General features: G+C 32.3%; 1 protein-coding gene across 1 annotated transcript in view; it reads left to right on the forward strand.

Moving 5' to 3' along the window:
* The first annotated feature begins 322 nt into the window (after positions 1-322).
* byn (T-domain transcriptional activator brachyenteron) overlaps positions 323-14693 on the forward strand; it is a 32624-nt gene continuing 18253 nt past the window's right edge. Inside the window, exon 1 of the mRNA XM_088224990.1 lies at positions 323-449. Coding sequence (XP_088081116.1) covers positions 437-449 — 13 coding nt within the window. The 5' untranslated portion in view covers positions 323-436. The remainder of the gene's footprint in view (positions 450-14693) is intronic.

Consider the following 14693-nt stretch of genomic DNA (forward strand, 5'->3'; position numbering starts at 1 on the left):
GGGTTGAGTATGGTTTTTTTTTCCCAAAAATACCCTTTCTCCGAAACCAAATCGACGTACGTGCGCTATGCCGCCGTGAACAATTTTAGTCATTCGGCTTCTTATTATTAACGCTAAACTTTCGATGCCTCCCGGAATAGCGTCAGTCCAGAGGAAAGATACGGCAAATATCCGAGATCGGTGCCGGACTGAGCGCTGCGTCGCCCCGACTCGACGCTCGACACATCCATAGATCGACGAGCCAGTCGGCCTCTGGGATGTGGCGGTGCATCGGTGATCCGCGAACAGTGGCACAGTGATCCGTCTTCAGAGTGCAAAGTGCGCCTCCACCGGGAACGAACCCCGAGCGCAGGGTCAGTGTCGGCGGCCCTCGACACTCACCACTCAGCCGCGTCCGAGACCGTTCTGAGCGCCTTCTGGATTTCCTCGGATTCACATGTTCAAGAAAGGTTCGATAGCTTTACGTTTTATTTAACACGATCGTGTGAAAACTCGAATTGCATCCTTCCGCGGAGGGATAAACATTTCGCAAACACTTATCGTCGAGTATATGAAAATTGCGTTAAAAGACGTGTAAAATGCCTGAAACTATTCAGACGGATATTGTTTGCACGAGAGTTTAGCCAGGCGACGAATTGTTCGTAATGCGATATAATAACACGGGGTGTTGATCGTGTCAGTTATGGCACTTCCTCCCCGCCCGCGCCCATCCACCGCCTGGTGTACTCGCGACTTATATCCGCGACTTATCGTCTACCTACTAACAAATCAAATTGTTCTTTAGTATTACCTATCAATCATTTGATTCGGGTGTTTCAAAATCCGAATTACAGAAAATTAGTACCTGCACCAATAAGCATGATTAATCAAATTACGACGCTAAATCTCTCCGATTCCGCGTTTATATTCCTTAGCCGACAAAATTTACTTGTGATATAGACATTTTTAATACAACCATTATTCATTTTAAAACGTTCTAAATGCATTGTTTAAAGCCAATCGTAAAAGTCTTATAAAACAATCTTTTTTATGCAATTTTTTTCTGTTTTTGATTTGTATTATTGTATATTATATTCTTTCTGAAATTATTTTTTCTAATATTTTTAGTATGTGTACCATGTATGTTATTATCTTTATACACTTACTTTAATTTAATTCTAATTATTTATCTTAAATATAAATTTGTTAATGCCATTTTTTTTTGTAAGAATTAACAAATATGTATATTAAAAATTTGCTTTTTTTTCTTCTTATTTACTTTTTTTCATGCTATTTTTGATTATTTTATTTTTTTATGCATATTTTTACTCTTAACTATTAATGTAACATAACTATAATTTTCTCTTTTTTTATTTGGCAAAGTTTTACTTTTGATTTTGTATTGCAGTGTACTTTTTTGGTTTCTACATGTCATTAAAAAAAAGGGTTGTTGTTTTTTTTTTTATTATTATTATTATTAGGTAGGTACTATGTTTGTACTTACTTTTTTTTGGAAAATGCACCTTCGGCGGATTATAAAATTAGATTATACTAAAGATTTGACTTAGAAAATGTAATTGAATGCTAGGGCATTGGTATGCCAAAGACATTTAGTTATTTTTTGATATTTTGTCAACGAAAACTAAGTTGACATAATTTGATTGCTTATAATTTGGTAACAAAAACTACACATTGTGCATTTTAGGCTGAAACCTCTACTGGAAGAAGCGGAAACAATCTCTTTAAATGAAACGAAAATTTTAAAATGTGTTATTGAGGATAATAACATCTTTGAGTTAACAACTTGGAATGATTTATGTGTTCCTCGAAATAAAAACAGTATAATGACTTTTTGCGTACTTTAGCCTATCGTAAAAATATCCCCAAAATAGAATTACAATGAAAAACTTTATTCACGGACATTTGGAAGTCCAAGAAGTCGACAATTTCTCTGCTAAGAAAAGCAGCATGGATGATCGGCCTCGAGAGGGGAGACTACACTTACGGAGAAATGGAGTCAATGTTAAAAATCACAAGTCTACAAAAACGTAGAAATAACATTGACTCTATATTTATGTTTAATTTACCAAATGGCTTCATTGATGTACCATCGATACAGGAACAAGTGGAATTCAATGTTCCGATCCGCCGGTTATAATGTGCTGTTCCTTGCTGCATGCATAAAGAGCTCGCAACCCGCCTAGGAATTGCTGGAGCAATTTTTAACATGATGCGTGTTGTCTGGAACTCAAGTCTATACCTACACGGTCAAAACGAAATGCCGATTATTCAACTCTTGTATAATGCCAGTTCTCCTATATGGGTGTGAATCTTGGCACCTTACCAAAGCTCAAAACACCAAACTTCTGAGTTTTGAGAGTAAGTGCTTGAGAAGAATATTATGTATAAGGTGGTTGATTTTATAACTAACATTGAAGTCCAAGAACGGACGCAGCAGCCCCCTATAACTATTGAAAATGTAGAAATAACATTTAAGAGAATTCACGAATAAAAAATGTAGAAATAGAAAAAAGGACCTACTTACCCCTCAAAATATTTATATGGCTAGACACTCGCGAGCGCAGATTTGACAGCCGTAGAAATCTGGTATAGATGTTTATATATTCAAATCGACACACATTACTTTTCGTATATAGCGCAATTCAGTAAATCAAGAAACATTATTTAAGGTTTTTAAATTTAGATGTTGAAATTTTACAATGTGACGTTTAAACGTGCGGTGTAGTTATAAATTAGAGCAAAATAACATTTTACTCATAAGATTTTGTTATTTTTTTAACATGTTTTGATATTTCAGTGAATTAAATTGAAGTTGTAAGCGAAAAAATTAAACTCCATTCTCCCTCATATTCAGCGTTTAAACTGTGCTATACTAAATGAGCTTCAAATGACAAATTTTATCAGACGAAAATGAGTCCTATTTCCCAATCAGATTATTTCTTTAAATTCCTTATAATTTCTACCCATTTAATTATTTTTATTGGATATTTGATAATACTAAAATAGTATTGACTGACATTCAATACATTTTTGAAAATCGCGTTCCTAAATAAGGTGCACCCCAGTTGGTGAGCAGAGTTTGACATTTGCAAAGTGAAATCTATATTTGAAAATTAATTATTTAAAGTTTTGGAATTCAACCATAAACAAGTACCTAGGTACCAACTTAAACTCAGTATTTGAAAATTAAATTTTTCAAGCTCTAGAATTCAATCATAAACAAGTACCTAGGTACCTACTTACCAATGAAAAGTTATACCATCTTTTTGACGTTTATCCGAACGGTTTTGACACGCTTTCACGACACAACCAAGCATTTCGGTTTCAAATTTAATGTCAAGCTTACGTCAAAACCCTGCTGGCGGTTAAAGAACGACTAAATACGCCTAGGGCAGAACTGAGTGTTTGTAAATATAACAATTTTTAAATCTCAAAACGTACCGATACAGATTTTTTTTTTCTGATACTCTGTCTAAAAAAACCACAAAACTGTTTCAGTTTTGAGGTGCGGAAAACGGGAAAACGAGACGTTGACTTTGTATATTCTAATAGAAAGTCTGACATGCAGTTGTCTTTTTCGCACAATCGGGGAGGCATCTGCAAGGCTGTGACAGGAAAACAATGTTCGAATACCTATTTATCAAAATTCTCTGTCCTCACAATTTATGTAAACCGAAACACAAAAATAATCATGTATACGTAATACGTACATATGTAATTTAGACTAAATGCATGATATGAAAAATAGCGTGGATGCTCGGACTAGTCCTCTCTCTAGAGAGAGATAATTATTCTTATGCTGAAATAGAGTCAATGTTAAATATTTCGATAGAACAAAACAACCAATTTCCTTCGAGTACCTATTAGAAAACTCCAAAATTGATGTAGTCAAGTCCATCAGAGATTTAGGAGTTGTTTTGGACTATAAACTGACATACAACGAGCATATAGATAATACAGTAAATAAATCACTGAAATTACTTGGCTTCATTAACAGAATATCCTCTGATTTCACTAATGTCCGTACAAACAAAACTCTTTGTTGCTCAACTGTTCGCCCTCTTCTTGAATATGCCTCAGTGGTCTGGTCTCCATTCTATGTCAATCGCATAAATCACATTGAATCAGTCCAACATCGCTTGCTTCGAAAAATAGCGTGGATGCTTGGACTAGAGAGAGATAATTATTCTTATGCTGAAATAGAGTCAATGTTAAATATTTCTAGTCTACAAAAACGTAGAACTAATATTGACTCCATATATATGTTCGGCATACTAAATGGTATAATCGATGTTCCATCATTACTGGGACAAGTAAAATTCAATATTCTGACTCGTAGATTGAGAAACAATGAAGTACTGTTCATCGATCAGCATAGAACAAACTATGGCCTAAATTCTCCAATGACCCGCCTTTGTCGTATTGTTAACTCAAGACAAGATCTGGACTTTTTTGGTTTAAGTTTACAACGATTTAAACGAGCACTAAATAAATAGTCCTGATCTTGTCTCGATGTCCCTTATGTTTGTCAATGCTTCTTTTTTTAAAATGTTTTAAACTATTATTTTATTGTAATATTTAAACCTTATAAATTGTATACATGGACAATGTCCGTTAATAAATAAATAAATAAATATCAAACTTTCGATTGTGTTTCCTCAATCAATAAACGAATATGTACATCTAGCCATAGCAAAGCATTGCAGGGTTCAGCTCGTAATATTTAAGATATCATGTTTGTTGAACGAGATCTTAAAGTAAGTTTTCGTAAACTCTTCGGGTACACTTACAGCTGTTTATTTTTGCTTAGTTTGTATATTAATCATGGAGTAATTTGCAGGTGAATCCCAAATAAAACAATGATATGTGTTTGTGTGTTATGGCGATAATTGTAAAGGCAAATTGTTAATTGACTATGAATGACACTCAGTCGTTAGAAGCTGTATGTGTAAAAATTAGTGCCTCTTTAATCCAACAGTACATTTCATTGAAATGAAGTCGGCATTTGTAAATCTTAAACCTAATAAAAACAATATCGTTGTCTTGACAAATACAGTAAAAAATATGATATGCAATATTATATAAAAAATATAAAGGAAACAACAACCATTTCGTTAGTTGATTACACACACGCAGTAAGAACTAACAATAAAACATATATTCAAGGACTTCGCTTTCGGTTCAAATGCATTTTTAACTATTGGAGAGGCGCCGTGGTACAGTTAGGGCCGGTTTTATAAACATCCGTTCGTTAACTTGATACCATTTTTAACTAATATTTGGTATACCGGCCGATTATTGCGTTTTATAAACCTTCGTACAGTTACGAGCCGTTAAATCTATGGTTAAATGGTTACTGACCGATTTTGGCCGGTTAAATGCATTACGATCCGTTACCTTCAGCGCCGCTGCCGTATTTGACATGACAGTTGTTTTATCACATTGTTATTTGATCAAATCTCCGCCCAATTAGCATGCAGATAGTCATTATTTTGGGATTTAGTTAAATTACCAGTTTTATATGTTTTTTACTTTGCGTGGTGGTATAAAATCAACTACAGTCTGATAGATAAATATATTCAGCAGTTAATTTAAAAAAAAAATAAACATGGTTTATTAATATAAATGTTTACTTAAATGACAGATAATAGTAAAAACTATCCATCGTACCTGCTCGCTTTTAATAATTTTAATTCATAGTACTCTCAATTCAAAGTTCTTTTTTGTGTAAAAACTTCGTTCAAAATTGTCGACTATTTGCATTTATTGCATTTTTTCATTCAATGCGAATGCGCACCGTTCGCATTTGACAGAAAGATCTTAGATAAAAAGTTTTTCCATATTCAATTGACAGAAAAATTTGAATTTCTATGAAAATGCTTACCGGCGACCGTCCGTTAACAAAAATGGTTTATAGAACACAAAACCGTCGGTTATCGTAACGAACGGCCAACGGTTCGTTACACTTACGGAAGTTTGATTAGATGTTTATAAAACCGGCCCTTAGACGGCCAACGGTGAAACTGGCCTCGCGGGTTCGATTCCCGACCGTTGAAATAAAAAAATCTAACAAATATTTTTTCTCAATTAGTTGATGTTACGTATTTTTCATAACTTCCTTTCATCTCTTTCTCACTTGTGATTTTCCATTTTTTATTTATTTTTATTTAAGAAATATACCATACATAATTTCATATAGCATTCCACATGATAAGCCTCTAAGTTAAAGGCTTAATGGGTTATATAAATACAATGCAGTATGCACTGTATTTGAGTATTATCAGCTCAATGCCTTTCAGGTATTGTACGATAATAACAGAGGGAATTAGAATATAGTGGACTGTATGGAAGTTGTTACTCACTTTTAAAGTTCTTCCGAATGTTTCTTATATGGAGCACTTCACTTTTGCTGCAGCACGGATACCGATATCGTGTAGATGATGATGAACTCTATAATTTAGCCTGTTTAAACAACACTAACTTCACTTTGTACGAAATATGCTGACGCAGTATATAAGTGTAATAAAAATTTATCAGAGAGACAACTTTTTAAATGTGACTTGCTCACAGGACGGTGGAAGAACAAAGATTTGAAATAGGAAGGATTTGGGTAGGAACAGAATATTTACAGTTTTATATGAATTGCCATTTTAAAAAATATAAATTCAGTACTGAATAGGATTGTCATACTATTTTTTTTATACTAGTGAAATTAAACATGCAAACAAAAAAAACAGTATGTACATTTACATAATATAGGGGAGGTACGCCTTAGAGCACGCACTTAACAGACTTTAACCTATATTCGTTTTACCATTAAGATTTTTACGTCAACTAAATGCCCCATTATCATACATAATCTACCAAGAAATGTAGAACAATCGGTTGGACCATTTAATTTTAAAAAGATATTGAAATGAGAAATGCGTGTTATTAGGTTGAAATTATCTAAGAGGAGGCGAGAGAGTACCTAAAAGTACGCAAGTTATTTGAACCATCATCAATATTTCCCTGACTTAATGCTTTCAGATTATAATCTTTTCATCTTCCCAAAGGCACACGTGGTTAGAATTAAATTTCCAACGTGCCTGGCGGAATGAAATTAGATAATTGTCTTTTCCGGATTCGACACGTGCCAGTTAACATATCAGTGACAATATTCAGATTCCAATGGATTAAAATATTCGACATCTAAAGGTTGTAAACGATGGATAGCATGTGGAGGCAGAGACAAAAGATCGATACCATTTTCCTTACATGTTTTAATTAAAAACAGGTTAATATGATATGAATGACTGACTAAATGTAATATAGAAGGACTATCTTAAGTAACTTTCTGATTTAATCATGTGGCTAATCCATTTAACAAAGAGATCCAAATTAATGAATCCTGATTAGGAAATCATTAGTAGAAAATTTGCTGGCACTGCATGTAGGAGCTAGCCATCTTCCTTTTCCTAAGAAAAAGTAACGCTGGAGGGACAAACTGATCAACAGCGGACAAAGCGCAGACGGCTGTTATCAAAACTCCTCTTTCAGCGGAGGCAATCTGCCCTTTCGCTTTTTTTCCCATACCGGGCTAAGATTTTTGGCATTTTGTTGGGAAAAGTTTAAAGTCCTGTTTCGTCAACATTAAAAATCCTGTCTGGAGGGATATTATGATTTTGCAATAGAATTTTCAACTTTTAATAAAAATTTAATTTTAACTTTTTTTTATTTCCGAACATCAAAAATAAATTGTGAGGTCAACGTTTTTCCGCTCCTAAAGAAGTAGTTGATGCGTTCAAAATATATGTTTCAGAGGTACCTCAGTCTGAGTGGCAAAAGTGCTTCGAAAATTAGATCAAACGGATGCAAAAGTGTATTAATTTTCGTGGAGAATATAGTTTTTTTTTTTTTACAATAATCCCAAAACATATAAGGCAACTCTCGTATGTACTGTATTCAAATAATGGAGAATATACCTACATATTTCGCGAAGTTATTAATTGTTGTTTGAGTTTCATTAGTGGATTATTGGTAATAATTATTTAAATTAAAAGTAATAAGGTATTCCTTCTTCTGTTGTCAACAGGTGAAGCGAAGAGTTTAAGTTGTTTTCACACAAAACCATAGAAAAAGAAGCCGTGTAAATTTCTTTTTACTTGTAATAAGTATGTATGTATGTAGACGCAGGAACAAATTATGAAAAAATATATATACCTCACTTATAAAAAAAGTCACCGTTTGCCACTGGTATACGGTATTTATAAACGTAGGCATTATATTTTATTTACATTTCATTTTTACTATCTAAAACAGATTTTTTAAAACGTCCTGGACGTCCTCTGCTGATGATGCATTTTCGGTATGATTTCTCCAGTATTTGCTTTCATCCATACTGTTTTCTGATTGAAGTAAATGTTTATATTAATAAAATATAATAATTCAATACAATATACATATCCGTTGTCATAACTTCAGATTTGGTTTTTTTATTTTTTAAGACATAAAAATCTTAACAATAATATGACATTCTCAATTTTTTGTACGTATACAATATAATTCAGAAGTCCTACGACAGATAAATAATATTTTTTTTAATAACAGTAAGTGGTTTATGGTAAATATTAGAAAGATACAATAAAACGCACCTACTTAACGCTATACAGGTACATCTTCTGAAAATTGTAAGATGTGGAGGTCACAAACATTTGGCAGAATGGTGAATGTAGGTACACAGGGTGAAAAGAAATCACTGAAACCGATCAGCCCTACCCAGAGTTCCACGTATCGTAATCATTCCTTCATCTCGGTTGAAACACTGTATCTGTAAATGATAATTCTTTTGTTTCTATTGACGGTCTATGTAAACCTCAGTTAGGAAAGTTATCTTCAGCTGTCTATAAAGCAAAATCAAATTATCTGTATGAAAATGTGTATATTTGTATGAAATTTCACGGTTACATGTAGTACAACACGACAATTTTATCTTGCTTTTTGGGAAATTCCAAATAACTCTGCTTGATTTGATTGATTTTTATTATACACGATTGACTTGAGATTTTTTCCCGTCCATGAAAGTTTTCATAATGCGAAGGCACTGCAATTGTTTGCATTTTGTCTTTCTTAGTTCTCCAAATGTGTGTATTTACTTATAGACGTGTTTCTTTGTGAACAAAATCATCGAATTTTATAATACGACAAATATACAACATAATGTTAGGCATGTTGTTTCGTTACTACATCCAAAAGATAAAATATTCAAAGTACGTACTTAATACCCCGTTGTATACATTAAAATGTTGCCTTCTTAGATAAACGAAATCAGATTTCTCCACACATCCTTGGTCATCTTCATCAGTCTAGGTTTTAATTTTATGGACTTTAAAAATCTTATCTAACGGCATTTCTTTGACAAAGAGCAACCGAGCTCTTAAATTATAATTTCGGTGATGGATTGGTGATGTGATATCGGTGGTTCCATAAAGGCCGGGTTTTATGGCACGCTTCTGGTTTAAATGCTTATAAAGCCATAAAACACATTCAACATTTCACTCGGCGGACCATTTCGACCATTTTTCGGTTTATGGACAACAGCACTATAAACATCGGCATGCGCCTAATTTGCACAACTTCGACGATTTCTTCAGATGGAAGAAATCGCTACAGATAATATTATGTTTAAAATAAAATGACTCAATCGTCTTAGAATTGAGGTTTTCAAATTGACGTCATAGATTCCTAATAGTTGATTTCTGTACACAATAACTAATAAACAGAAGAATTTCATCTAAGATGGCCCATTTTACGCGGCTTAGATTTGTCACTCGGGTATTTGGATAATTTTTACAGCGCCATTTTTGATAGAATCACCTCAAGGGTGATGAACCCCTTCGAGAGGACAGTTTGTTTAGTTAAGAACTCTCTCAATGGTAAATTAATGGATTTATAGAATTCTAATAGTTGATTTAAGTACACAATAACTTTTACCCCTTCGAGAGGACAGTTTGTTTAGTTTAGGGCTCTCTAAATAGTAAATCAATGACTTGATAGATTCCTAATAGTTGATTTCTGTACACAATTACTTATACCCCTTCGAGAGGACAGATTGTTTAGTTTTAGCCTCTCTCAATGGTTAATCAATGACTTCATAGATTCCTAATGGTTGGTTTCCGTACACAATAACTTATACCAATTTGAGAGGACAGTTTGTTTAGTTTAGGCCTCTCTCAATGGTTAATTAATGCCTTCATAGATTCCTTATATTTGATTTCCGTACGCCAAAACTTATACCTATTCGAGAGGACAGTATGTTTAGTTTAGGCCTTGCTCAATTGTTAATCAGCCAAATGGGCTCTGCACCCAAATTGACGTCATAGATTCCTAATAAGTAGTTGACTTTTGTACACAATAACTTTTACCCCTTTGAGAGAACAGTATGTTTAGTTAAGGCCTCGCTCAACGGTTAATTAACTAAATAGGTTCTGCACCCAAAAAAATACAAAAAACTTGGCAAAGAAAACTAGAAAACGCTTTTTAATTTTAATTTTTATTCTTATATCCACCAGTTTACACAACAGTATATTAAATATGTCCAAATGTTCGTCCACATTGATTTTATTTTTTTTTACTTCACAAAAGTTGACAGGTTAATGAAGTACGGAGAAAATTAAAATGCTAGATGGCGTGCTTCGGTATGTGACGAACTAATTTGTATTTTTTTCATTATTATTTCGTATATTGTTTTGATTATTTTGTATATTCTTTAAATGTTTTTATACGATTTATAAAAGAGTCCCGACTTAACACGGAAACGAGTCGGGACATAAAAAAATTATTATTGTGTTTTGATAAAATTGTGTATTTTGTGCATTAAATAAAAAAATAAAAAATAAACTGGAATGAAGTCCATAAAAATGCAAGGCTTCCATTTTGACATAAGTTACTACAATTTATTTTTCAATTGTTCCGTAGCTCCAGGATGGGATTTCTCATATCCTTGTGTTGTATTTTTAAGACTTGCCGATTAGTCTGGCAGACTAACCCTCCTTTTTAATCAATTTACCGTAGACATTTATATCTAACTTATTTGAGAGCATCCATATAATATATTTATCAAAAAGAACTACATATCATGTATTAGACAGTAACGAAATTTGTCGAGAGAAAAATGCCGTCGATTTGAGTTTAAACTTCGCGCTTTGAAAATTGTCCACACGTGTTACAACAATACCATCACTGCAAGTAAATGATGGGAAATAATGCCTGAAGCGACTTTTCAAAAATTCAGACGATGATTATCTGCTCCAAATCCATTTAGGATACAGGATGATCTACAGAAAATCATTTAATGTACGAACTTCTACAAATTCTCAACACAGTGTATTTTTTACTTTCCGATTAGAATAGAAGGTAAATTTAATCTTACATTTTGAGAAATTTTTATATTTCATTTATTTATACATAATTTTCTAATTAAATGACCGTTTTTGCGGGAATTCAAAATTACGAATTTAAAAATATTTTTTATGCGACCAATAAGCAAAATTTTTTTTTCTCTTTTACTGGACAGTATTTCATGGACCTTTATTACTTTAAAAATGTTTAAAAAAAAGTTATATTTCCCTATTGTGACATTTTTTAAATGAGGTAGTATATTTTTATGGTAGTGAAAAGATTGTGTTGTGCTTTTCATAAGTATGTTTTGAGATTGACTATTTTATTTTAATGCTCTGATGAGTGAATTCCTCCACAAAATTATCTAAATTTTATCAAGTCAGGTATATAATTTTATATTGCATGTTGCAAATCTGAAGCCTTGGTTTATTTTTTTTAAAGGAAAATGCTAGATTTTTAAAATATATCTTACCAGTTAACCATTATTCTTTATTATAAACCGTATCTACAAAAAAAAAACAATATTTATTTTTTCATTCTAATTGCCATGAGTTTAATTTATAATGAATCATTTTATACGTTTTTTTCATATTTTCAAGTTAGAAAAAAACTTTAGTTATTCTATTTTATTATCTGCCTTATCCTAAGCAACTTCTCGTGTAGTGCTAGTGCATTTTAGAGATAGACGGTGAACGCAAGAGCACATATCAGCTACAGTCTTCTTATTTAATTTTATTTTGATTTTATCATACCTTTCAGCCGCACCAAATTCGTATTATATTTATTTCATATTCTCCCTTGTTAAAAAGGTTCTTTTTTTGTTTGTAGTCCCCCTTTTCTGAGATTTCTAGAATATATATTTAAATATAGTCCACTAGAAGACAACTTTTAATTATTTAGGACAAATTTGTATTAATGGGATATGGTTGGAAGAGAAGATTCTTTATGGTTGATGCCTGCCCAGCTAGCAATCCATACCGTGTTGGTGATCCTATGAGATTCTACATGCGGAAGGAAAGCTAGAACTTTTCGTGTTACAATAACCTAACAATTATCATTTTCAAAAACGAAGCAAATAAAAAATAAACCAATTGCAGGTTTTCACAAATAGCTCCATAGTAAGATAAATAGTAAAGATGAAATGGATATCCGGTAACTATCCGGTATTCGGTCTATCTGGCCTAATTTTACCATCCGGCCAGATACCGCGTAGTAGCTCAATATCTGGCGGATACCTAATATTCATTAAACTGCATAATTTTATAGAATTAACGCCACTTTAATGATTAATTTAAATCGAACATGTTTGGGAAAAATTAAGTTATTCCTCATTATTTGTAATTTTTTTTTTTTGTTCGTCGCAAATAAAAAATGTTAATCAAAACAATTTTGTTAAAATTAAAAATGTGTTTGCGTGAAAAAAATAAAGCGCAAATGGTGAAACTACCCAAAACCATTAAAATTATTTAATTAATAAACTATATTGATAATCAACTCTTGATATCCGGCGGCCGGATATTCGGCTATCCGGCTTAGGGGCTCGCCGAACATCCGGTATCCGGCCAAACCATTATTCGTTTCATCACTTATAAAAAAGTAAGTTCATAAACATAATAATAATAAACGGTGAACTATATCTATGATTTAAATACTAGGAAAGCAAACGTCGCCGGTTATTATGATTAAATATTCTCAAATTAATCTACGTTAATTGATTTCGTAATTATATGAAAATTAGTGAAAGTTTGCCAAACATTTGAATTTTACCTGTAATAAGATGAAACAAGAGGAGTATGAGTTCGAGCTTAGGCGGAAGGGCGAATATTACTCGGTGTGTAAAGTGATCGTTTTAACTATTCAATGACAGGTCCTGTAAATACATATTTATTTATATATCCATATGCTTTATAAAGCGTGTATTATGAACTTAATACACACTATAACTGCTTCGGTTATCATTGAAAAATTTAAAAAACGGAAAAAAGCTCTTTTTATAGATTTATTTTATCAAGTGAACAAATTATATTCTTCGTAAAAAAGATATTTCGGGCCCAACATGGGACTTAAAGTTATATATAAGATGTAATAAAACAAACTAAAATTAATTTACATACATAAAAATAAAGATTAGGCATTTGATATAAGAGACATAGTCATATTTCTTTTATAATAATTTGCTCTATCATGATAAATGTTAATGTTAATTTTTTTTCTATTTTTTATAGTCTTAACATTCTCGCAAGAGGGTTACAATGTGCCACATTGTTTGGAAGAATTGGAAGGTAAAATATATCAGGTGATCTCAGACGCCTACGGGGAACGTACAATGACACATTTTCAATACAAAACACTGAATCAACAAGATTTAAAGGCTAAAGGCAAAGAACGATAAAAATACCTAGTGGGTCGTAGCATTATTTATTTTCACCCAAGCGTGTTCGGGGTTGGTCTTTTCTGCAAGTAAAGTTTGCCCGGGGGTTAAAAGCATTATATTAGGCCGCGAGAGCGTTTAAAATAGCAGGCCCAGAAAGTGGACGGCATAATTAAATCCGGTGAAAACATCAACGCGCGGGTAAGCTACAAATTTGTATGAGTACGGAGTTTGAACGATGTCCTTTATTCTACTTGTATTTTAAGTTGATCTTTTTCTCTGAAAATTTACGATATTTTTATAAAATAGTAATACTTATTTTATGTCATCAAGAACAATTTAACAGATAAATTTATCAGAAAAGAATACAATAACAACACCATTATAAACTTTTTAGAAATATATGCATGAAAATTAAATTTAAAAAGTATCAACCGAAAGGAAAAAATCAACATATTCTTATGCATATATGTAAGGTATCTATTTCAGAAGAAAATAATAACTGATAAAATAATTATTTCTCTTAACAAATATCTCAATGGAGACGATGGAAATAATATTGATAAATATCTCAACTAAGATAAAGGAATTATAAGGGAATGTCAAAACGTAGGCATCAACAGTCCACAGGGCTACCGTAGGCTGAAATAAAATAAACAATGCGAAAACCGATAAAAACAAACCGTAGCAAAAATGATTAAAAAATTAAGAAAATATAGATAAATAAACGATCAAAGATATTAGTTATTAATTATTATCTTTAACTTTAGGCTTTTAGGGTCCGTATTACAATACAAAAATTACAGAATTAACTTCAAAAGTCTAAATGGTAAAATAAGATACATAATTAGAAGTCATAGGACCGAGTAAACAAACATCTTATTATTTATTGTTTTATTATTTCATTACCATTGTAATATTTCATGTGTTTTCAGGCGTTATT

This window comes from Micrasema longulum, unplaced genomic scaffold (genome assembly GCF_059751315.1).
Source record: "Micrasema longulum isolate JH-2025_06_02 unplaced genomic scaffold, ASM5975131v1 h1tg000322l, whole genome shotgun sequence".
Lineage (NCBI taxonomy): Eukaryota > Metazoa > Arthropoda > Insecta > Trichoptera > Brachycentridae > Micrasema > Micrasema longulum.